This window comes from Juglans regia, chromosome 1 (assembly GCF_001411555.2).
Source record: "Juglans regia cultivar Chandler chromosome 1, Walnut 2.0, whole genome shotgun sequence".
NCBI classification, from domain to species: domain Eukaryota; kingdom Viridiplantae; phylum Streptophyta; class Magnoliopsida; order Fagales; family Juglandaceae; genus Juglans; species Juglans regia.
Window position 1 is genome coordinate 17,242,432 of NC_049901.1, and position 24,797 is coordinate 17,267,228.

The 24,797-nt window shown below is 38.3% G+C and overlaps 2 protein-coding genes across 6 annotated transcripts; both read left to right on the forward strand.

Annotated features, from left to right (window-relative positions):
* The first annotated feature begins 330 nt into the window (after positions 1 to 330).
* Positions 331 to 19,519, forward strand: LOC108982992 (CSC1-like protein At3g21620). 4 transcript variants are annotated; one of them, XM_018954506.2, is made up of 13 exons: positions 331 to 892; positions 2,801 to 3,011; positions 3,107 to 3,146; positions 3,415 to 3,566; positions 4,272 to 4,407; positions 5,994 to 6,095; positions 6,646 to 6,765; positions 6,901 to 6,981; positions 7,441 to 7,781; positions 14,113 to 14,358; positions 16,039 to 16,363; positions 18,381 to 18,614; positions 18,853 to 19,519. In XM_018954506.2, exons 2-13 carry the CDS (start codon positions 2,833 to 2,835, stop codon positions 19,111 to 19,113), a joined length of 2,217 nt encoding a protein of 738 aa, XP_018810051.1. In that variant the 5' UTR covers positions 331 to 892; positions 2,801 to 2,832; the 3' UTR covers positions 19,114 to 19,519. The 4 variants fall into 4 exon arrangements, with proteins under 4 accessions (XP_018810051.1, XP_018810045.1, XP_018810058.1 ...); XM_018954500.2 differs by having other exon boundaries at positions 2,801 to 3,146; positions 3,420 to 3,566; XM_018954521.2 differs by lacking the exon at positions 331 to 892 and having other exon boundaries at positions 2,969 to 3,011; positions 3,420 to 3,566.
* Positions 19,520 to 20,067: 548 nt separating this feature from the next.
* LOC108982979 (uncharacterized membrane protein YuiD-like) lies at positions 20,068 to 23,919 on the forward strand. Of its 2 annotated transcripts, XM_035695837.1 has the most exons (6): positions 20,083 to 20,306; positions 20,339 to 20,542; positions 21,084 to 21,240; positions 21,708 to 21,758; positions 21,894 to 21,986; positions 23,670 to 23,919. In XM_035695837.1, exons 2-6 carry the CDS (start codon positions 20,370 to 20,372, stop codon positions 23,727 to 23,729), a joined length of 534 nt encoding a protein of 177 aa, XP_035551730.1. In that variant the 5' UTR covers positions 20,083 to 20,306; positions 20,339 to 20,369; the 3' UTR covers positions 23,730 to 23,919. The 2 variants fall into 2 exon arrangements, with proteins under 2 accessions (XP_018810032.1, XP_035551730.1); XM_018954487.2 differs by having other exon boundaries at positions 20,068 to 20,542.
* The last annotated feature ends 878 nt before the right edge of the window (positions 23,920 to 24,797 follow it).

The window sequence follows — 24,797 nt, forward strand, 5'->3', positions numbered from 1 at the left end:
ATAAAATGCACAAATATCGTACAATCGTTTTGAAAAAAAATAAAATTCACTCATAAAAAATTAATTTCTTTTCATATAAATTCTATATTTATTTATTTATTTTTAAATAAATATACAATACTTAGACACCTATAAAGATCATTTTTCATAAATAAAACGATGAAAACTGTATGTCGGCAATGAAGCTTTTTATCCATGATCTGACTAAAAAGTCAAAAGCAGGCGAGACTGTAGACATTCTGCTGTGCGCGTTCACATGCTATAATAATAATAAAAATTAAAAATAGTAGCCGTTGAAGACACCCCCGCCCCTATCTGTATACTGTTCTCTGCACCTGCCGGCAACTAAATCCCGAGTGGTCCACGTCCTCCCCTATGTATTTAATCCTTTCTTTATTACTTTAAATTAAAATAAGCAATTCAATATACCAAACCTGAAACCTGAAGCGACAGCCGGAAGGTATAGTAACGTCACCGGTGCCTCCTCACTCCCAGTTCCGATTCACCTTCCTCATTTTAAGAAACGCACCGCACTACGACACTCGCTCGCTGTTACTCTCTCTCTCGACGGACTCTATAAACGCTGCGGTTTTTTCTTTTTCCGTGGAGTGGGGGACCGGGGCTCTTTTCAGCTTTTTCGAGTTCCCTCTACTTCTCATTGATCCCGAAAACGCTGGGTTTTGGTTTTGCTAGCTCTCTGAGTCCACTCCGCCTCTGATCTCTTGTTGCTCCTCTTCATCCTCCGCTCTAAAGATTGAAGCACTTGGTCTCCGTGAACTCTCAAACTCCGAAGGATTCAAGCATCCGCTCCCGTTGAACCCGAGTACGCTCTGTTTGGGCTCTGGTCTTCCACGGTTCTTGTTTCCTGAGCAGAGTTCCTGCGGATAGAGTGGTAAGGGTGGGACCAAGTTTGCGTTTTCTGCTTGATCCAATGCCTGTTTGGTTGTTAAGGAAATGTGCGCAAGTTATAAGATGTTATTCTTTTTTAGGGTTCTTAATTTCGGAACTCTAGTACTTACTATCATGATAAAATAAAATCGAACACTAATAACAGTGCGGTAACAGTCTGAATTTTTGGCTTTTTACTGTCTGTTTGGCTGCTTAGAACATGATATTTTGGTGTTTACGAGGATTATATATGTTTGTATTTAAGTCTGTTTGTATCTATACGTCTTTTTTTTTCTTATTTCTAATGCTTCAAGAATTAAATTTTAATGCAATGGCCGTTTGGTTCTGAGTATTTAATCTTCTGACTTCACTGTCGTTTTGTTGCTCTCAAAACGAGGGTAACTACAGGACAATAAAACGTAAATTTCTTTTTAAATATATATGGGGACACACACACGCATATATATGTGTCTCTTGCCTCAACTCTGAAAATAAAGTACCTTCTGCCTTTATTTATAATGATTAATCAACTTTTCAATAATTGAACTCTATCTATGCTGAATTTGGTTGCTGAAAGGTGGAGCAAGTGTTGACTGCTGAAATTTATGGTGTTTTATTCCAGTTGAAATTTCATTTTAGGATTATTTGCTTTCCCCATTTTTCTTGGCAACCAAAAAGATAATGTTTGAGTTCCAGTCTTATGTCTAGTTTCCGTGCTTTTTGAATGTGTTCGCGCGCACACACATGTTTTTGCGTCAAGGACTTGACAGGTTATGGAACAAACCCGAGTTTTGTCGTGCTGTCTTCTCCTTTTCTTTATCTATTATTTAATTTCTTGAGAAAATATAAATAGTACTCTACTGTGCATAACAGCCGCTGCACACTAAGTGTATTGGATGAAAAAAAAAAAAAAAAAACCACAGTACGGGTGTGCTGCGGCTATGGGCTGATGCCCAGAATAACTCGTGAAGACTAGCTTTTGTTCAAGAAAAAATCTTCTTTGCAGCCTACTGTTGGGAGAAGCCCCAGCACACTCAACGTGCTGGGTTAAAAAAAAAAAAAATTTATGTGAGGTGTGTGGAGAGTGCAATGTACAGTAGGCTGATGAGTAGCATTTCTCTTTGTTCAAACCATGCTTTTCGGCTGCATTCTATTCCTAATTTTATTTAGTACTCCTTCATGAAGATGGACTCTCCTTCATGAGTTCCAGTCTTATTCAGTGTCCAAAGTGGTGCCCTGTGATTGTTCTTCAGGTGTATATTACCTTGTTATTCTCTTATAAGCCTCACTTACTGGTATCTAATCAATTCTTCCTGTTGCTTATACTGGCGTCCTTCTTGTATCATCAAACTGTCACCCATTAATATATCACCAACTTCGTTTGATTCCAAATTCAAAGTACGTTCTAAACTATAAATTATTTTAATTGATAATATTGGTCTGGATACTGCCCTCCGAAAACAAAATAAATATAATTGCATTTCGTGCTCCTTGTAAACTCTAATTAGGTTATTCTCATGTATACTCCATGTGTACTTGGGCGTTGCCTACTTCTATGAATAAAACTTCTTGATTACCTATCAAAACAAATTGCATTTCATGCTCCAAATTTTTAAGTCAATCAATCTTTCTTGGGCGAAAGAGAGGATATCTCAAGCGACCAGCTCAGGTGCAAGATACTATCATTAACGGCTGGTATTTTAGGAAATTATCATTTTTTGGGGGGAAACTATCAAAGCTCCAAAAGTAAACATTAGTTTTTGTTCAAACCATACTTTGGGGCTGCAATCAATACCTGATCTTATTAAGGTGGTGGAATCTCTTTTACCAAAAACAGGTCGAGTCCAAAGTGGTGCCCTGTGATTATTCTTCAGGTGTACAGTACCTAGTTATTCTTCTTTTTTTTTTTCAGGAAATCATCATTGCTTTCTTTGAGGTGCTCATATGGCTACACTTAAGGATATAGAAGTTGCAGCGGCTATCAATATCCTCACTGCATTTGCTTTCTTTGTGGCATTTGCCATACTTCGGCTTCAACCCATCAATGATAGGGTCTACTTTCCAAAATGGTATCTGAAGGGTTTAAGAAGCAGTCCACTCAACAGTGGTGCATTTGTAGGCAGGTTCGTTAATTTGGACTTCAGGTCATACATCAGGTTTTTGAACTGGATGCCTGCTGCATTGCAAATGCCAGAACCTGAGCTAATTGATCATGCAGGGTTGGATTCTGCTGTTTACTTGAGGATCTACTTAGTAGGGTATGCTCTTAAATGCTATTTTTCTGTAGCTTGCAAGGTTGAATGTTAACTGTCTTTTTATAGTCTAATGTCAATCCAAGGAGTTTTGAGTAGTCATTCTACATTTTCCATGTGCAGAGCTTTGTGCTAATATATTCTGTGGATTAACTTTTTTCCCACATGTTTGCATTGGGAGGATGTGACATTTTAACTGAATATTTTTCTTACTTCGGACTTTAATTTGTTACTTTGTCCTGTTGGACTGATTCTATCATTTCTGCTATTGAAGTGCAGGCTAAAAATTTTTGTTCCTATTACATTCCTGGCTTTTGCAATCATGGTACCTGTCAATTGGACTAATGTCACCTTGGAGCACTCAAATTTAACTTATAGTGACATAGATAAGCTTTCTATTTCAAATATTCCAATTGGATCTCATAGGTATGCAGATCTTTCTATTGCTATCTATTGTGTCTTATTTTATTCTTTATACGTTCTTTCCTATGCCATCCTTATCAAATGTTATTTATGAACTTTTTGTTGACTTTAAGTTCTACTTGCTAACTGTAGCCGTCTTTTACTACAGTTCTACTTCTTAATAATGAATGCCTCCTTTTCAAATTTTTTTTTTTTTTTTGGGTTAGTAAAAAAAAGAATCAAAAGGCGAAGATTCTTATGTTAGTACTAATACTGTAAATGACATATTGTCAGCTCAAAATTGTTACCAACACCGGGTACTTGGGCTACTATTTATATCATCAATAAAATCCTTTTTTACTGAAAAAAAAAAGGGATATTACATTTTTCTGCAAGTCCATGTGCAAGGTGGAATGATGTAACTGGACGATTATTTTGTGACTTAGTATGTTTGATACTTATATCCGCTATCTTTGTGAGCATTTGGTTAGCCCTCAATTACTTTTCTCATTCTAATGACTGCTTCTGTTGTCAATCGTAATAATAAAATATGTTAGTTATAGTCTACAACTCTTTGTTTTTATGGTTTCGAGAGCAACTAGCGTACTGGGCTATTGAGTGAACAACAGCACATCACCATATATTTAGTTTTGTACATAGATTTTTCCTACTGTGCATAGCATTCCCATTAGTTTTTTTAATTAATTGTATAAAAAATATCTCTTGCAGATTTTGGACCCATTTGGTAATGGCATATGTTTTTACCTTCTGGACATGCTATGTTTTAAAAAAGGAGTATGAGATAGTTGCATCAATGAGATTACATTTTCTTGCATCAGAACACCGGCGACCTGATCAGTTTACAGTAAGTTCAAACTTATTGTGTAATCAAATTAGTAATATATTGACTTCCAGGTCATGTCCTTGTAGCACAATTGCTAAGTCATGACATCTGAAAGCTTAATACGGAGATCATGCATTCAAACAGCCTAGAAAAATGTTTGTTTTTCTCTGAAGTGATTCCTTTACATTGTTGTAGGTAAATATGCAATCTTATATTATGCCCAGAACTTAATTAGTTTGAACTGTATTGAGGAAGGTAAATGATGAATTGAACCATAAGGAGTTGTCGGATGTTGGATTTTGCTTAGGTTACGTTTGCATTGATCCTTACTTTTCCTTATGTTTGTGTCAATCCTTATATTTTGACTTGTTGAGTTGACCCAGTAATAAGGCATTGTTCTTTTTAAGTTAATTGAAACTCAAGCAAGAATGTTGAGGATAAAGGTAGAGGAATGGTGAGGATTCAACCTTGCAATCCCTGGGTGGTGGTAAGGTGGATAAGATTCAAGGGTTTAATTTGTGCATCGGTTGGAGAAGGGCAGTTTATAAGTCTGAAAATGAGTTCCAGGAGGTTGTCGAGGACATATGGCACTTGTTAGTCACATGTTGTATTTTCAATCCTATGATTGAATTAGATGGTAGGGCATCTTGCTACAGTTATTTCAATTGGGGTATCATTTGAACAAATTGACTATCAAATATGGATTTTGCATGAGGTGAAATTATTAGGTATTAAATTTGAAGGAAAATTTGTCTCAACCCCTGTGGTTTTATGAAAACTTTTAAGGAAAATTCAAAATTCTGGTTTTATGAAAGTGAGGTTTTGAAACCCCAGTATTATACTTTTGATTCTAAAAGACCTCTTGTGGTATTTTATGTGAAAAAAAGCAATCAAAACTACTTTTAGAGACCCTCTAAGGAAAAAAAAAAGCAACAGTGACTGTAGGGTAGCAGCAGGGATCCCCCCTCCATGCGGCCAGCCATTGCGAGGAGTTCCCCCCTCCGCACCCCATCCCATGCAATGGGGATCTGCCACCCACCATGAGCAGCCACTCATTTTTTTTCTAGGTTTGAGGATATGAAGTGATTTTGATTATTTTAATAAATCATCATAGGTCCTTTAAAATCAAAAGTAAAAAAAAAATAGTGTTTCAAATCCTAAATTTTTTAAAACTGGGGTCTTAAAAAAGTTTTACTTTTGATTTTAAAGGATCTCTTATGGCTTTTTATTGAAAAAAAAGCACTTGGAATTCTTTTATATTTTTTGTTAAAAAGTCAGTTAAGTCATTTAAAATTAAAAGTGAAAAGTTGTTTCAAATCTTCACTTTTTAAGTTGGGGTCTTAAAACCCAAGAGACCCAAATCACACAGGTGGTGTAAAGCATATTTTCAATCAATTTTCCCCCCTCCCACTAAATTTTCAATTACTAAGATACAAACAATTGTGTGTCTATGCATCCATTTGAATAGGGTGAAGAGTAACGAGGTAGAACATATGTATGGTACATCTATACTAGTAATTATTGGCACCATTTATGATGAAATGCTCCTAAACCTTGAGATTATTTTTCTTCATATTACTTAAATCTTGATTTCTTTGGTAACTCAGGTAATAGTAAGAAATGTGCCACCAGATCCTGATGAGTCAGTTGATGAGCTTGTGGAACACTTTTTTCTGGTCAACCACCCTGAACACTATCTCACCTATCAGGTTGATTCTATACTTCTCCATACAAACAGATAAATAAGTGAAAAAGCATGCATAGAATACATAAATATGTGTACTCAAACACACAGATGTATGCATATCTACATAGATGCATACACCCGCACTGAGACACATACATAGATACATACATTCATTCATTCATATAGATGGTCATAGTTTGAAGTGGTGGTAGTCTTTGTTCATGTATTAGAGGATGAATATTGTTTGCTGCACATGTTCATGATTCCCTTTTTTACCAACTTGATTTGCATATCCAGTTAAAGAGTAGAGGTATGGGCTGCAATCAGTGTGATTTTTAGTATGTTATAGTCATTACTTTAGTTTGATGAACATCATTCCAAATTATACTCCTAAATAAGAAATTTTGGTTTGATGTACTATTGATAATGGTGAATAATGGTATTGGGATATGTTTGGAAGAATAATTAGAATGACCGTGGGATGGTTGTAGGTTACATATGCTTATCTATGTTTTCAAAACTTGAAGTGCACAAGCTTACAATCAATTGCTATTTGGAGTATCCACCTGCAGGTAGTTTACAATGCAAACAGACTTTCTAATCTTGTTAAGGAGAAGAAAAAATTGCAGAACTGGCTTGACTTCTATCAACTTAAATATTCAAGAAATCAATCTATGAGGCCATCTTCAAAGGTATCGTATTCCTCCAGTTTTGGTTTGTTCTTCCTAACTCAGATATTCTGGACTAGTGTTTTTCATAATCAAATACTGAACAATTGGCATCATATTATTCTCATTTTTCTTTTGTAAATAATGTGCTATGCACAGACTGGCTTTCTAGGTCTTTGTGGTGAAAGGGTGGATGCAATTGATTTTTATACATCTAAGATTGAAAATCTCTCAGAAGAGGTAAGCAGCATTCAGTTTCAGTAAATATCTTGATTTTTCTTATTTGACATCATTGAAAGCATATACCAAGTCCTTATGTCTGTGCTACAATAAAAGCATTATTCATCACTTCAAGTTAGGGTATTCTTGCCACCTTAATTGTTCTACCTAATTTACTCCTTGTAACTGTTTCCATTTTAAATTGGAGCAACAAGTCAATGGCCCAAAATGATATGTTGTGGGCCCACCACTCTAGTTTTATTGACGCATCACCCATATTAAAGAAAAGCTTATGGACAACTCAGCTGATTAGTCTTGATCTTCTAATGTGAGTTTAGTGCTCTAAAACTGTGGTTGGGGAAAAAACTCTGTTCAAAGGTGTTCCTTTTACCAGCTCACTGACATGATTGCAATTGAGCTGTGCATTGATTTGAAAGCAAATATTTAATACTGTGTTCCTTTTTAATGAATAATTATCAGATAGCCTCAGAGAGGGAGAAGATTATCAGCAGTCCTAAATCAATCATGCCAGCAGCATTTGTTTCTTTCAAAACTCGTTGGGGTGCTGCTGTTTGTGCACAAACTCAACAATCGAGGAATCCGACTATATGGTTAACTGAGTGGGCTCCAGAGCCACGTGATGTATATTGGGATAACTTGGCGAATCCTTATGTTTCACTCACAATTAGGAAGCTTATTGTTGCGGTTGCTTTCTTCTTCCTTACCTTCTTTTTCATGATCCCTATTGCATTTGTACAGTCACTTGCAAACATTGAGGGTATTGAGAAAGCAGTCCCTTTCCTAAAGCCCATAATTGAAACGTGAGTGTCTTCATCTTCTTATTCTTTGGATTATTATTTTGGTTTACATAGAGAAAGTTGAAACATATAGAAGTGATTTTAGGAGTGGTGCCTAATCTATCTGTGTCTTCTTTAATTGCTTGCGTCTTTTTGGCATTTAGCATATCATGAAAGTATATCAGAGAAGGAATTTCAGGAGAAAAGAAAGTATGAAGGTTGAGATTAGGAATGAGGCAGCAGTTCAGTTGGCTTATAATAATAAGCCCTCGGTTTACAATTCTCATAGATGCGGTACATTTGTGGTTTGCCTTAGCATATGCAAGTATCTGATGGAACATTTAGAAATTGTTATTAGTCTGTAATTGTTAGTTATTAGTCTGTAATTTTTTTTTTTATAAGTAATAATTTTTATTGATGTGAATGAAATTAGGCAATGCCCAAGTACACAGGAAATATACTAAGAGAGGCACCTAATTACATTCTAATAGACTAGAAAGAAGATAAGAACTCATGAACATTCCCTCCCCTCAATACAATAGCAGAAAACCACTGGAAAATAGAGAATACAAAGAAGTTCCAGATTTCCCCCATTGCACGCTCCTTGTTATTAAAACATCTGTCATTCCTTTCCAACCATAGCCACCACATTAGGCACAAAGGAATCATCCGCCACACGGCTGCTAATTGGGCACTACTATGAGACCTATTCCAACATGCTAATAGGTCCACCACACTCTTGGGCATAACCCAACTTAGCCCAGCTCTACTAAGAATACCAGCCCAAAGCTCCCCAGCCACCTCACAATGTAAGAGCAAGTGATCTACCGATTCTCCACTTTTTTTACACATGTAGCACCACTCCATGATCACCATACCTCGTTTTCTTAAATTGTCAACCGTCAATATCTTCCCATGAGCAGCTGTCCAAGTGAAAAAAGCAACTTTAGAAGGCACTAACACCTTCCATATACTCTTCCATGGAAAGAAAGTGGGCTGTAGGACTGTCAAAGCCTTATAGAAAGATTTAACAGTAAACTTCTCTTTCCTCGTGTGAGTCCACAACATACGGTCTCCCCCATTGGCCCCTAACTTTGCTGAATATAAGTGACTGTAAAACTCTGCCAGCTCTTCTAATTCCCAGTCCTGAGCATTTCTTGTAAAAGTGACATTCCAAGTGACCATCCCATTGGCACGACATAGAACTTCTGAAACTGGGGCTTGCTGATTTCCAGCCAAATTAAAAGCACCTGGGAAAGCAATGCAAAGAGGGCTCTCCCCACTCCATACATCGAACCAAAAGCGGGTACGTGTTCCATCACCCACCTCAAACTTAAGATGTTTTTCAAAGGTATTCCACCCCTTCCTTATGAATTTCCACAGGCTTACTCCGTAAGACCCCCTACCCTCCTTAGAGCACCATTCCCCCCACTCACAACCATACTTATGATCAATAACCTCTCTCCACAGCGAATTCCCTTCCCTATGATACCTCCACAGCCACTTCCCTAGGAGTGCCTTATTGAAAACACACAAGTTTCGTACCCCTAACCCCCCATTCGCCAATGGACAGCACACCCTTTGCCAACTCACAAGGTGAAATTTGGATTCCTCCCCCATACCACCCCACAAAAAAGCTCTAAACAACTTTTCTAACCGGTTTGCTACGCCCACCGGTAAGGGAAATAGAGAAAGATAGTAAGTGGGAAGGTTGGAAAGAGTGCTTCTAATAAGGGTTAATCTCCCCCCTCTCGATAAATTTAGCCGTTTCCATCCTGAAAGTCGTTGCTCAACCTTCTCTACCACCCCATCCCAAATGCTCTTTGCTTTGAAAGACACCCCTAAGGGGAGTCCAAGATATGTCATAGGGAGAGAGGCAATTTTGCAACCTAGTAGCTCCGCTAAAGAGGCTATATTGTTCACCTCCCCCACCGGAACCAGCTCCGACTTCCCCAAGTTCACCTTGAGTCCCGAAACAGCTTCAAAACACAACAAAACTGCCCTTAAAGCTTGAATCTGGCCACTTACAGCATCACAAAAAATGAGCGTATCATCAGCAAAGAGTAAATGCGAAATGGAGCTGGTATTACTATTGCTGTCCACTGAAAAACCAGCAAGAATTCCCCCCTTACAGCGGCCTCCACCATGCGACTCAATGCCTCCATTACAATGACAAAAAGGAAAGGGGATAGTGGATCCCCTTGTCTCAAACCCCTGGAAGATTGAAAAAAACCACAAGGTCTTCCATTGACTAGGACCGAAAATCGAGCGGTTGAGACACAATGTTTAATCCAATCACACCATCTATCCCCAAAACCACATCTTCTAAGCATATAAAAGAGAAAATCCCAACATACATGGTCATAAGCTTTCTCCATATCGAGCTTGCAAAGAACCCCCGGGGTGCCCTCTCGCAACCGACTATCCAAGCACTCATTTGCTATCAATACTGAGTCCAGAATTTGCCGCCCCTTTACAAATGCATTTTGAGGTTTGGAAATGAGTTTGTCCATGACCAAACTCATTCGATTAGCTAACACCTTTGATATGATTTTATAAATCCCCCCTACCAAACTAATAGGCCGGAAATCTTTCAATTCATATGCACCGGCTATTTTCGGAATGAGAGCAATGAAAGTAGCGTTTAGTGACTTCTCAAACTTTTGACTAGAATGAAAAGTGTGGAAAATCTGCATCACTTCCTCCTTCACAATGTCCCAACTCTCTTGAAAGAACGCCAAAGAGAAACCATCCGGACCGGGTGCTTTGTCTCTGCACATACTCTTCACCACTAGATGCACCTCCTCTTCATCAAAAGGCCTCTCCAACCATCCAGCTGCATCCAAATCCAGTTGAGCAAAGGGTAAACCATCTAGTTTGGGGCGCCATTCTTCTTTTTCAGCAAGGAGATCCTCATAATACTGCACTATGTGGTCTTGGATTTCTTCGGAAGAATGTAACACACTAGGACCGGTATGGAGTACTTCAATGGCATTGTTGCGCCTATGTGAATTAGCCACCTTGTGGAAAAACTTAGTACATTTATCCCCCTCCTTCAACCAAAGTGCCCTTGATTTTTGCCTCCAAGATATTTCTTCTAGCAACAATACTTTCTCAATTTCTGTCACCACCACTTTCTTCCGTAATAAAGAGTCCGCATTAACTACCCCTTCCTCCAAAGCCTGCAGCTCATCCCAAAGGATATTTTTCTGCACTTCCGTATGTCTAAATTCTTCTTCATTCCACTTCATCAAGTCAAACTTGAGAGCTTTAAGTTTACCCGCCACTTTGAAACTAGGGGTGCCCTCAAAAGAATAACTGTCCCACCAAACCTTTACCTTATCCGCAAATCCTTCAACTTCCAACCACATATTCTCAAATTTGAAGGAGCGTCTACCCCCACGAATACCACCACAATCAAGCAAAATTGGAAAATGATCGGAACAAACACGTGGTAGCCTTTTCTGACATAGGTCCGGAAAATGTGTCTCCCAAGAAGAGGAGACTAGAAATCTGTCCAGCCGGGACCCCCCTCGACTATTAGACCAAGTGTAGGCCCCCCCAATCAGCGGAAGATCCACAAGATTCAGATCAAAGATCAACTCTGAAAAGGCTTCCATTGCCCCTGACGACATAGAGGCCCCTGTCCTCTCACTTGGAAACCGAACAATATTAAAATCTCCGCAAAAAACCCAGGGTAAATCCCATAAGGAGTGAAGACCTGCCAATTCCTCCCATAAAAAGCATCTATCTCTTTCTACATTGGGCCCATACACACCCGCTAAAGCCCACAACCACCCATCCTCAGTGTTCCTAAAAGATACAGCCATTGTGAAATTCCCCATGCAATCCTCGACCATCTCCACCACACGCTTATCCCACATTACCAACACCCCTCCCGAAGCCTCCGATGAGGGTAGAGAACACCACCCCACAAAGGAACAGCCCCACAAGCTTCGAATTATGTATCTATCAACGCCACACAACTTAGTCTCTTGAAGGCATATGTCAGCCTTCCAACTCCGAATGAGGGATCTAATTCGAAGCCGTTTGTTCACGTCATTGATCCCCCTTACATTTCATGAGAGGATTTTAGGTTTCATTAAAAAACAAAATGCCCTTACCCTTCAACCTCTCCCTCCCCACACTTCCCTCCTTGTTGTCGTAATTAATGGAGCATTTGAGACGTTTCAACTCCCGGTCCCGTTTCACTGCTGATTTCAGAACCGTTGGTCTCCCGGCCTCCATTGCAATCAACAGGGCCTTAAACTGTTCTTCATACCCAGCTAACGAGATTCCCACACACTCTTGAACTTCCTCTACTTTTTTTAACAGCCAATCGTCTGTTATATTGTACACTGGCTTTGGGGAAATAATACGTAACGGGATAGGACTTTCCAACTCATCCTTATCACCCTCAAAGCCGCTGCCCATGAGCTGATCCATTGGTTGGACCATAGAAACAGCCTCCTTCAACACCACTGAATAAGACCCAGTGCCCCCATTGATCCCCCCTTCCATATCCTCCACCCACAAGTTCCGAGTGTTACACACCTCATCCACCTCCCCATCCACCAAAGTTTTCTCAACAGGCTCATCATTTTCGACCTCCACTGCCTTCAAAGCCTCTTCTTCCACTTCCGCCAACATGGGCAGTACCTGGGCTACTCCTAAGCCCTCGACGGTGGTCGGCAACGTGATCTGAGCGTACCCCGACGTGATCTGATCTGAGCCAACATCGGCTACCTCTGTCGCACCCAACGTTGCAGGTCCCGAAGGTAGATCCATGACCATCGCCCCGGAAACTTCACTCCCCAGTGGACAGAAGTGCTGCAGTAACGTCGAAGAGACCTCAGAACCCTCCGTCGCAACTTTCTGTGGTTGCTCCGATGAATGAGCACCTCGGCAACCTCTGACAACCTCCATCGCACCTTTCTCCCCTGTTTCTCGGTGCTCTGCCACTGTTTCCAGCACCCCAGGTGACGACGGGAGACCCACCCCCTCTAACGGCGGCCCCTGGTCCATTGTCGGCGGCGGGTGTTGAGGCCCACCCAACGACGAAGGAGTTTCGGCCCTTGGAGGCCGACGTCTCCACGCAGACTCCACGGCCTGTCGCGACACAGGCTGGGCCTGTTGAGCCAAGCAGGGGACCTGTTGGGCCTGCTGGGCGAAACCTGGCCCATATGAGAGGCCTTTCCCTTTGGAGCAAAACCCATCTTCCAGCCCCACGCCCAACTCCCTCCAACCCCCCTCCACAACACTGCGTTTCACTTTCTCCAAATTACTTTGCAGAGAATTAATTTGAGCCTGCATATCTGACAAGAGACCAACCATACCTTCCTTGTCAAAGCCATCACGTCTCCTGCCATCCTCTCCACTACACTGCACCCCAACCAAACCACCATCCCTCCCATGCATGTCAGGACTAGAGCCCAGTCTAACAGTACCTCTAGTAATGTCCAGATAACTCTGCTTCTGTAAAACATCCATGGTGCCGCTGGAGAAATGAGGCAGCACTGCCGTCGACTGGAGTTGTTGAGGCAGCACCTCCCTCAACACCTCCATCAACCTCCTCCATCCCGCTCCCTCATGATCCTCAGGAATGAAAATACAGTTCCGACGGCCCCCTTGTTTGTATTCCAGCAATGCCATGAATGTTCCTTGAGGATTAGAACAACGTTGGGCTATGAAACCCCTATCTCCTTCCCGATGAGCTGTGTAGAACTCTCTTCTCCTTAACTTCAAGCAGTCGTTCAGTGCCTTGATAAACCAACTAGTTGCAGCTGAACCCAAGTGCAGTTTTTTTACAAACTTCCAACCACGTTCAGTGATTAGCACCCCAGGACCATCTCTCTCAACCACAAAAGACTTAAATTCACTGAAAACAACATTCGAAGCTATCTTCTTCCTATTCATACCCTCACCCATCTTAATCAACTAAACTACAGAACCAATCAACGTAACAAAGCAACAAGATGCATGTGTACGGAGAGAAGATGACCTAGAAAGTCACTAAAAAACCATGCATTTAGTCTGTAATTTAAGGGTGATGAAAACATTTAGAAAGCTTTAATACTTCCATGTATCTAGTTTTCGCTATCAAAAGCTGTTATTCTCGTCGAAGAACATTTGTACAATATAATAAACAACTTTATAGGTATTTCCACTTACTAGCTTTACTTTGATGTTAAAATAAATTCCATGATGTTCCTTGAAGGTCTCTAAACTAATTAGTTGTAGCTATGAAAACTAGAATAGTGTTTGTTCATGATTGTTCTGCCCTATTCTCGCCTAGCTATTCTACTTGTCATTCTCTTGCGGTACAATATGTACTAACATCCTCTGCTTTTTGCAGAAAAGTCATAAAGTCATTTATCCAAGGTTTCCTTCCAGGAATTGCTTTGAAGATTTTTCTCATTTTTCTACCGGCAATATTGATGCTAATGTCAAAATTTGAAGGATTTATTAGCATTTCTGCTCTAGAGAGGATCTCTGCAACTAGATACTATATTTTCCAATTTATTAATGTCTTTCTTGGGAGCATAATTACTGGAACTGCATTCCAACAACTAGATAATTTCATCCACCAGTCAGCGAATGAGTATGTCCTAAATTATACACTGGATATTTTCAATCGGTATTTGTTTGGATCTGATTACCATTTCCAAATATCTTATGCTGTGGATAATTGCTTTTACCAATTTAATGAGCTTGGCAACTGTTGCTCGTTATTGAAATTATCTAAATAAATGGTTTTTGATCCTACCAGCTTCATGTAGCTTTACCGTTGCAATGCTCAGATGAGTTCACATGATACAATTTTGTTCGTTGTAGATCATTTGGAGTCTGTTATGCACATTGTATTTCCATCGTGTCAAGTTTTCACACAACTTGATTTCTCCAAACCCCCGACCAATCTTTCTTATTTCCCACGACCCCAGGATCTGAAAAGCTCCCTCATATTTGTGTTTATAGATATTGTGATAAGTATCATTATTGTCCATGACTTATACCATGCATACATAGTAGCAGGTATGGCTATCATGTGCAGCCATAAAATGATTTCTCCGCCAGCTTTGTCCTGCAATTGTTTCCTCGGTTTCTCTTTTGTCAAAGTTATCTAGATAATCTTCTTATGTTTGATAAGTAATCGAGAAGTTTATTGAACTTATCATTCCTTTCCCTCCAAATAAACCACATTAGATAGAGAGGGGCCATCTTCCTCACTGCTGCGATTTGTGTGTTGCCATATAACCCTCTTCAGCTTACAAAGAAATCTACAAACCTTCTGGGTATAACCCAAGCCAACCCTACTCAACTAACCTTCTGGGCTTAACCCACCCCGCTTTTTCTGCGCATTCAGCACCAATCAATTAGAATGATATGATATTTCCTTGAGGTTATCCATTGCGAGTTTCTTCCCTAAAGAGGATTTCCAAGTGAAGAAAGTTGCTTTTAAAGGTGTCTTAGTCTGTTAGATGCTCCTCCAAGACAAAGAATTACTGTCCTGTGGTCTAAGGATCTGATATAACAAACGGTGAACTTTCTTTTCTTGGAAATGGGTCCAGATGATTTTATCAATATTATATAGTGGAGAATGAAAATTTCTGTGAAGGCATCAACCTCCCTGGTCTTGAGCTGCTCTGGAAAAATGGACATTCCACTGAGGGAGCCATTGGATAATTCCAAGTTAGCCATTAAAGCCTCTGCGGGTGGTTGATTTACTTGCTTGTTGGAAGGAGATTCAAGGCTGTCCCCAAGTGGCAGCAGTATCGAAGATGATTCCATTGTGCATTATATGTGGTGTACTTGGTCGGAAAGGAATGCGTTGTGCTTTGAAGATAGGGAGTGCACAATGATGGAGCTTCAGAATTTTTTTGTACACACATTATTGCTTTGGTTTTCAGCCATTGTGCTTAATGGAAACAATGTTCATGACTTCTTATCCTTAATTTAGTGATTCTAGAATGTATTTAGGTATTCTTTTGTATACCTCCTGTGTACATGGACTATGCCTATTTCATTCGTATTAATAAAATTTACCTCATAAAAAATTAAAAAAAAAAAAAAAAAAAGCCTCTTGCTCACGTGCAATGTTATGCATCTCTTGGAAAGCTTCCTTAAGGACTATGTCTCTACTTTTTAAGACATGCCAAAATCTAATTCTTGAGCCATGGCCATACTTGTGTCTTGTGTGTGTGCTTTATATGCTTTTTATCTTATGTTATGTGCTTCCTTGATTTGAGAATTTGTAATATAACATTCTTGTCTAATTTTGCAGTATCCCAAAGACAATTGGTGTTTCCATTCCGATGAAGGCAACCTTCTTCATAACTTATATAATGGTTGATGGGTGGGCTGGTGTTGCTGGAGAAATTCTAAGGTTAAAGCCATTGATAATTTATCACTTGAAAAATTTTTTACTGGTCAAGACTGAAAAGGATAGGGAAGAGGCAATGGATCCTGGTACCCTTGGTTTCAATACAGGAGAACCTCAAATACAACTTTATTTCTTGCTTGGCCTTGTTTATGCCGTGGTGACTCCCATTTTGCTCCCTTTCATCATAGTATTCTTTGGCCTGGCATATGTTGTATACCGGCATCAGGTAAAATTTGCTCTTCTCATATGTTTGTTATGTAAGGAAGTGATAGGGAAGAGGCAATGGATACATTTTGCATATCTGTTATCTTATGAGCAAGGAAGAATTACCTTTAGCATTCAATTTGCATGATGTACTTGTTTTCAGTTCAGTGGATTCCATTTCTAAAGTAATGCTAGATACAGTCATGGGTTGTGCAAGCGCTGAACACTTCTTTTGAAAAAGAGTTGGGTCCACCATAAAAAAAATTAATTTTTTCATGTGGTCTCATATTTACTCATTTTTTCAAAAGGAGTGCACTGCGCTTACACAATCCATGATTGTATCTAGCATTACTCCCCACGCAATGCGGTCGATGCACTGTTTTTCAGCTTGGATCTTGGTGTCAAAGATATGCTTTCCATGGAGGATTTCTAGTAGGGGTGAGCACCGACTTAGTTGGAGTTGGATTCCCCTAAATCCGACTCCGACTCTGACTTCGGCTTGTCGGAGTGGAGTCGGATTTAGGCTTTCAACTTTTGACTCTTTCTTTTTAGCTTCATATTTAACCCATTTTTTTAAAAACAAAAAAATTGGGGGCTTTCAAATATCAATTTTTCAAAAAAATTAAAAACTAAAACTAAATCATTCACTGCTAATTTACTTCTATACTAATATCTAACTTGTTTTTATACTAGACATATACTATAGTGTCTAATTACATGTTATCATACTATAGTATTACATATTATTTTTAGTGTCTAATTACATGTGATTATACTATAGTATTACATGCTATTATATTATACTAGTTTCTAACTGATTTATAACTTATTTCTATATTAGACTTATTTCTAGTGTCTAATAACATATTATTATACTTTAGTAAATTGGTATTATGTGTTATTAACTTATTATACTAGACTTATTAGTTATTTCTACACTACTGTCTAATTTATTTATATACAAGACTTATACTATAGTGTCTAATTATATGTTATTATACTAATGTTTAACTTATTTCTAACTCAATTATATACTAGACTTTCTAGTGTCTAATTATATGTTATTGTACTTTAGTAAATTAGTATTATGTATTATTAACTTATTATACTAGGCTTATTTAAATACTAGTGTCTAACTCATTTCTATACTTGATTATGTATGGTAGTAATACTATAATGTTTACATATACTAAACTATCATTAGTCTATTTATATTATAGTATAAGTATATTGTTTTATAAAAATTAGCTCATACTAGTATATTATTGAATTTAACTATATAAGTTCTAGTTATATGACTATATAACTCTACTAGTATATATGATAAATATATAGAATACATATTTTTATAATATATATACAATATCGGAGTCAGATTCAGAGTTGGAGTCGGTCTAGAAATCTGACTCTGACTGAAAAATTAAAAAAGAAATCTGACTCCTACTTCATTTTGTCAAAGCGGAGCCGGAGCGGAGTTGGATTTTCGGATTTTTATTCAGCCCTAATTTCTAGTCAAAAACTTTGAGAGGTCTTTCTTCGAAATTAGATCCCTGCTCAGTTTGTTTTCCATAACGTTATATCAGATGTTTGTAAGGAAATTGATAGTTGAATTTTGTGAAATGTCTGTTTCTAAGAATAGTTTCTTCATGAATGCTGTGATTTGTCCCCAATGTGGCAAAATATTTTTCTTTATTTTATTAGTTCTGGCCCCAAGTAATCTGTTATGAATGGGAAAATATGGATGTCAGCATTATTAGCTCCTTGTTACTCAAGGATTTTTGTGATTCAAGTTTACTTGTTATTTTGTTGAAGAGGCTGGTGATATCATCATTGATTCAAATGTATTGGTAGAATCAAGATGGTGTGTATTTGTGATGAAACTTCTGTGTATTTAGCTGCACTGAGCCAAGTCAAGTGTATGCTTTTCCAACTGTTTTTACTTTCTTTTGATGCTGGAATAAATTTTTTCTTCCAAGTTCTTATGTTGCATGTTTTGACTAGGAAAGTTGCTTTAATGACAGTCTTGTATAAATCTGCAGATTATAAATGTCTACAATCAGGAGTACGAGAGTGCTGCTGCATTCTGGCCTGATGTCCATGGGCGCATAATAGTTGCTCTAGTTGTTTCCCAGTTGCTACTAATGGGATTACTAAGTACTAAAGAAGCTGCTCAGTCAACTCCATTGCTTCTCGCGCTCCCAGTGTTGACCATATGGTTTCATATATTTTGCAAAGGCCGTTATGAACCTGCTTTTGTTAGATATCCATTGCAGGTTTGTGGATGTTTCTTCTACTGGTTGGAGTGTCCGCATGATAAAGCAATTTGTTGTTGGACCTTTGGCGTTTCAAATCTACTACCGCATTTTTCTTCCCCGGTTTATATGGTGAAGACATTTTAGCTGACTAATGTTTGATCGTAATTAGAATGGAGTTTGACAGATGCTCTCCTATTCTTATTATATGGTTTCATTTATCTGAGGGTCTCATTTTCATTTTGATGTGCTTTTTTAGGAAGCAATGATGAAAGATACCTTGGAACGTGCAAGGGAGCCAAACCTAAACATGAAAGGCTTTCTACAAAATGCCTACATGCACCCAGTTTTCAAGGAAGGAGATGATAGTGAGAGTGATGTTGCTTCGGGAGACGGGAATCAGGAACCTGAGCTCGTCCCAACAAAGCGTCAGTCGCGAAGGAATACACCACTGCCCAGCAAGCATAGCGGTTCAGTGTCATCCCTGCCTGAAGTTCAGGAGCATGCTCAACTTTTATAGTGCGACTTGGGACTCTCCTCCACTTAATATGTTGGCACATAAGGTCAACAGAAGGCAGTTGTAGTTCATTCTCTAGTAAAGCAAAATAAGGAAAAATGGGGAAAAAAAAAGAAAAAAGAAAAGAAGATACACATCACTTAGTTTAGGTACGGTTTTCTAAAGTGCTTTCTTTTTTGGCCTTTAGTAACTGTGGCTTGGCATCAACGAAGTTAGGCTGTAATTAAGTTATCATCCGAACTTGAAGGTTTTAACTGAAAAGTAGCTTTACAATATTATTGGCCACTTAGCTGTCCTTAAAATATACCGGCAACAATAAGTCTATGCACCATAGATTGTAAGTAGCTCTTTATATGGTTATTTGACGATCAAGAATCCCATAGTATTTGCATAATAGTCCTTCTACATTTGGGAGACATTATTATATATACATGAGAAATGATAGTTGCAGTCGTGAGTATGTAAATATCGTATAATCATTTTGAAAAAAGTGAATAAATATGATATTTATATAAAAAAAAAATATTTTTTAATAATAAATTTTATTCTTTTTTAAAATGACTGTATGATGTTTATGCACTTCATGATTTTACGTAATATTACTCTTTAAAATTAATTATTGCATACAGAAGAAATAAAACGGATTCGTTGTTGGATGATGTACCATTGTGAACTTACTTGTGCGCTATCAGGAGGCTTGCATTTGTATAGATTTGAAGATTACGACGGTTTAAATTGAGAGATGAGATTAAATAGTTTTAAATGAGTTGAATAAAATAATATTAAAATATTTTTTTAATATTATTATTATTTTAAAATTTTAAAAAAATTAAATTATTTATTATATTTTATATAAAAATTTAAAAAAATTATAATAATAAGATGGAACGTGTGAAGAACAAATCTCAATCCAAACGGGACTACGTATAAAATGGGGGGAAGTCATTTTATTATTTTCTTGCTCCACAAATATTCCTTTCCCTCAACCTTTCCTCTGTGGGCGGATTGTGCACAGAATTGGGTTCAGAATATCACAGAACAAGCTTTATTTTGCACCCTAAAATAGACAACAACAAAAAAAAGGCACACGCACACTCACAAACACAGAGACAGCGTCGTTCCAACTCAACCCCACCCGTTCTTCTTGGCCAATTAAGACGTCTCGGAAACCTTCCAAGTCCTAACCTCTCAAGTTGGAGAGAGAGAGAGAGAGAGAGAGAGAGAGAGAGAGAGAGAGAGAGAGAGATTGCAATTCGTAAATGGAGGAGGTGATCACCGTGGCGGACACGACCTCGGGCAGCAGAACGGCGGCGTTTTCTTTGTCGACGACGACAACAGTAACACTAACCTCCTTGCTCCCTTCGAACCTCCCCCTTCTCTCGGCCTTTCTCGCCGGCGGTCTTGCTCAGTTCCTCAAGCTCTTTACCACCTGGTCCTTACAACTCTCTGTCTCTCTCAATTTCACCGAGCTTTATTTATTTTTATTCTTCTCTTTTAATTCACTTGGTAATTGCTTTATCACTCGGTGGACTTTGAAATTCCAGAGTACGATTTTTTTGTAATGATAAGCAATGTAATAGTTTCATCATAGTCTCTAAAGAAGAGAAACTTGTTGATCAATCGTATATCTTGTTCAGTTTTGATTAGAGACATGTTATTGATGGATTCAATCTTGAATTGAAAGACCATAATTTTCTTCTTCTTCTTATTTGGTAAGTTCAGTTTTTTAAAATTTGTTTTTGGAAAATTTGAAAATTGAGAGGAAATATATGCAAATTTAGTGTGAATTTTCTTTTATTGTATATATTTTGTGGGTTTTGAAAGCAATTACTGGCCTTATTGTTTGCTAAGCGTGAGATACCGAAATCGTGTAATCATACACTTCCATTGCATAATAACAGACCACCCCCCCCTCCCCCTCAACTTTTTTTTTTATAGAAGTAATAGCTCAATTATTTGTCCTAGTTGCTCAGGTATAAAGAAAAGAGATGGGATTCTAAGAGGATGCTTAATTCTGGTGGAATGCCTTCATCCCATTCTGCAACTGTGGCAGCTCTAGCGGCTTCTATAGGTCTCCAAGAAGGAACAGGAGGACCGGCTTTCGCCATTGCAGTGGTCTTGGCATGTGTTGTACGTGCTTCCCGACCATTTTCTTCGTAAATATTTCCTCCCTTATGAACATGTCTTCTTATGGCCTGATTATTTACATTATTTTTGTAATTTTTTTGTCACTAAGATAACCCAACTGCTCACTTATTATGAATTCGGCTACTATTGGTATAAGCTTGACTCATAGGCTCTTATTGATTCATGAGTGGAGGTATAAGGGGTCTGGATTTCCTTAGTAGTTGAAATGCCTGCAAAGGATGTCAATTGTTTGATGAAATGGTGCTTTCCTGATAGCATATAAACAGTCCATAAGTTCAAGCTTCCCTGAAATAGCAATTCACCAACTTCTTCAAGTATTTGGTTCATGATGTCATGAAATGTTGTCATCTTTGTGTAATTACTATTATCACTCTGGGAATTCGTTGTGAAAGGTTACTGTGCATTATTGGTGGAAGGTGGGTGTGATTGATTGTTTAACATACTTGCAGGTGATGTATGATGCCTCAGGGGTAAGGCTCCATGCTGGTCGCCAGGCTGAAGTAAGTTCTTGATATGACCGTCAATTTGCTTCTTTTTTGTTGCTTGTTTTTTAGCTTTGCTGCAGGACACTCCTGCATGATCAAAATTTATTTCGTTTATTGATTACTTTGATTGTTATGTGGTTCTCATTGTAGTTGCTGAATCAAATTGTGTGTGAGCTTCCTCCAGAGCATCCTTTATCCAACATAAGACCACTACGTGATTCCCTTGGGCACACTCCACTTCAGGTCTGTTATAATCTTACCGCCCTTCATTTCAACTAGTGGTATTTCCCTGGTCTATAATTTGTGTCTGTCTCAGGGCTTTAATGGTATAATTTAAATCACTGGTTCCACGGTGAAATCAACTTGACTATGATTACATGTGACTCTATCTGTTGGAATTCAATCACTCTGGAGGCACATATGGTTGCACCAGTGCATGCTATAGACAGTAGAATGGGTTTGGTGGAGATATGACAAAGAAACGACAAAAATAACAACACACGCTTGGATGCACAGACACACTTTACATATGTGACTTGCAATGCTGGATGAAAACTTGAAATAATAAACAAATAGGACTTTCAATGCTTTAATAATGCAGTAAGAATACAATTTCAAGATGGGATTGTTCTTCTACACACCATACTATGCAATCCCAAGAAGCAACTAGTATTTCCTGTAATACCATGGATTGTGTATAAGAAGGTAGTAAATGGGACCCCACATTGCTTGGAGGGAGAAGTTCAATTTATAATGATTCTAAGAGGCTTGAATTGTAACATTGATTGGTCCTTTTGAAGTATGGGCCAGATGTCACTTAGGCCTTCCTTGAATTGTTACAAATGCTATCAATTGCAAATCCAATTAGAAGTATAGGACTTGAGCCATGCCACCTATAACGGAATGATCTGATAAGGACATTGGGGATTTAAGTGGTGGAGATTGTATTGTCCCGGATTGTGTATAAATAGGTGGTGAGTAGGATCCACATTTCTTGGAGAGAGTAGTTCAAGCTCTTTATAATGATTCCATGGAACTTCAATTATAGCATTGTCTAATCCTTTTGGAGTATGGATCCAGATGTGGGTTGGAACTTTCTTAGGTCACTACATTTCAATTTGGAGGAAAAACACAAAAATTGAGTCTTGCGAAAGTGATCAATGCACATTCCCTATTCTTGTAAAGTATGAGGGGAGAAAAATTGAAATTATTGTCAGGAAGAGTTTACAGGGTACACGGGAAAAGGATGTAATATCATTTTCCATATATTGCTTGACCACTCGTGTTTGATGCACACAAGATTACCCTTACAAGATTGCTCGCGTGTACATGTAATGGTGCTATGGGCAAAGTTGGATGACTATTTTGTTATGAGGAAGGAAAGACACCTTTGGGTTTGCACTTTTGGCTTTTTTGAGACCGTGAGCAATTGAGATCTCAATTTTGGAGCTTGAAATTTGAAAATGCCTTTGATATTTTTTAACCAAAAAGATAAAATGTACGTTTATACTGTCCAATAAAAAGAACAATAAGGAAAAAAAGGTGGCTCCCCAACCAGTGCTCACAGTAATCAGTGGATGGCAGGGATAGCCCTTCGTTTGGCCCAACCCACTAAGGGGTGGCTGTGCGGAGGGTTGTGAGGGGTGAGATTTCTAACCCTGTGAGGTGGGCCGCTTGGGGGTGGAGGAGATCCCCCCTCCATGCAAGGTTGGGGTCTCTGCCCCAATTCTCTTGGTTGACCACGTGGGATCTATCCTCTCCCCTTATGCCCACCATGGGGAATCCCCACCTCCAGTTCCCAGAAGCTAAAGGTGTCAAACGATAGGAAGTGTATGGCATAATTTTCCTAAAGTTATCTTTTCTAATAAATATTAATCTCTAGGTACTTGCTAATGGTGAACAATCCTTTTATTTGGTCTGGTACAGGTGGTTGCTGGTGCTGTGTTGGGATGCCTAGTAGCATATTTGATGAGAAACTCCAATTAGGATATCAAGTGGCCTTTAATTCTTTTTCCATAAATTGGATACATTTAAACTGTGTATCCGTGATGTTGTGTATACTCTTATGGTGGAACTACCATTCGTGAGCTCCTACTCAACCATGGAGTTCCTCTTTAATTCATCACTCAAAATCTCGTTCAGCACAATGAAATGGTAGTGCAGCAGCAGTATATCATGTCTTTTGTGATTCTCTTGATAATTTTAGCTTGAGCAAGGGGGTAAAGAAATTTTCAAATTATGTCTGCTGTCTTTGAGAGAAGTGAGCTATGCTCGGATAGAAACCCTAGCCCTAGGTGATCTGACTCTATTAGCATGAGATGTCAATCCCACTTAACGTCCAACACATTTTGGCTAAATATTTGGGATGAGAAAATGCTAAAAGTGATGTCAACTGAACGAACCCTAGACAGGTTGCGTTCGGATAATGAGGTATTTTCAAGTATTCTGTAAATAGTAATAAAAAAATAATAGTAGAATATTAAATAGTAGTGAATAGTAAAAAGTAATAATAAAATAATAAATAGTAGTGAAGTATTCTCAATATCTAAACTAAGCAAGTGTGTGGCTCAAAATGGGATGCTAAAAAGGCCCTATGTGGTTTCACTATTTTTACAAGTTTTTAAGAAGGTTGATGCTACTGCCGCTAATAATGTACCGTTGGGCGTGTCTTTAGTGTATTTATATTTATATTTTTTTCTTTCAAATATTTTTTAAACACCTTTAAACATTTAAAAAAATATATACAAAATCACTAGTAGTCACTTTCTTAACTATTAAGAAAAAAATAAAATACATGAGCGGTTAAACTCAGAGAACAAAATCATGGGACAACCTAGCATTTTCCTTTCGAGAATGTTTTTTAAAAAAGAAATTCAACCTCAGTCCAAATATCTTTTAAATCCCAAAGAAATTTCCTATTTCTTAAAAATTGTCTTTCATCATTTGTTTAGACTTCCATGAAAAGAAAATTCAAAACCAACTCAATAAGCTTACAACTTTGCTCTTCAAAATTGCAAACAACTTTCGCGAAAACTCAAAAAGAAAATCTTTCAC

Bases quoted from the DNA above. Each gene is read 5' to 3' on its own strand.
- LOC108982992 (XM_018954500.2), top strand. From the start codon at position 2,833: ATGGCTACACTTAAGGATATAGAAGTTGCAGCGGCTATCAATATCCTC. The intron at 4,408-5,993 runs GTAAGTTCAAAC...TTGGTAACTCAG, and splicing joins GGCGACCTGATCAGTTTACA to GTAATAGTAAGAAATGTGCC. The intron at 14,359-16,038 runs GTATGTCCTAAA...CTAATTTTGCAG, and splicing joins ATCCACCAGTCAGCGAATGA to TATCCCAAAGACAATTGGTG.
- LOC108982979 (XM_018954487.2), top strand. From the start codon at position 20,370: ATGGAGGAGGTGATCACCGTGGCGGACACGACCTCGGGCAGCAGAACG. The intron at 20,543-21,083 runs GTCCTTACAACT...CTAGTTGCTCAG, and splicing joins CTCAAGCTCTTTACCACCTG to GTATAAAGAAAAGAGATGGG. The intron at 21,759-21,893 runs GTAAGTTCTTGA...TTCTCATTGTAG, and splicing joins ATGCTGGTCGCCAGGCTGAA to TTGCTGAATCAAATTGTGTG.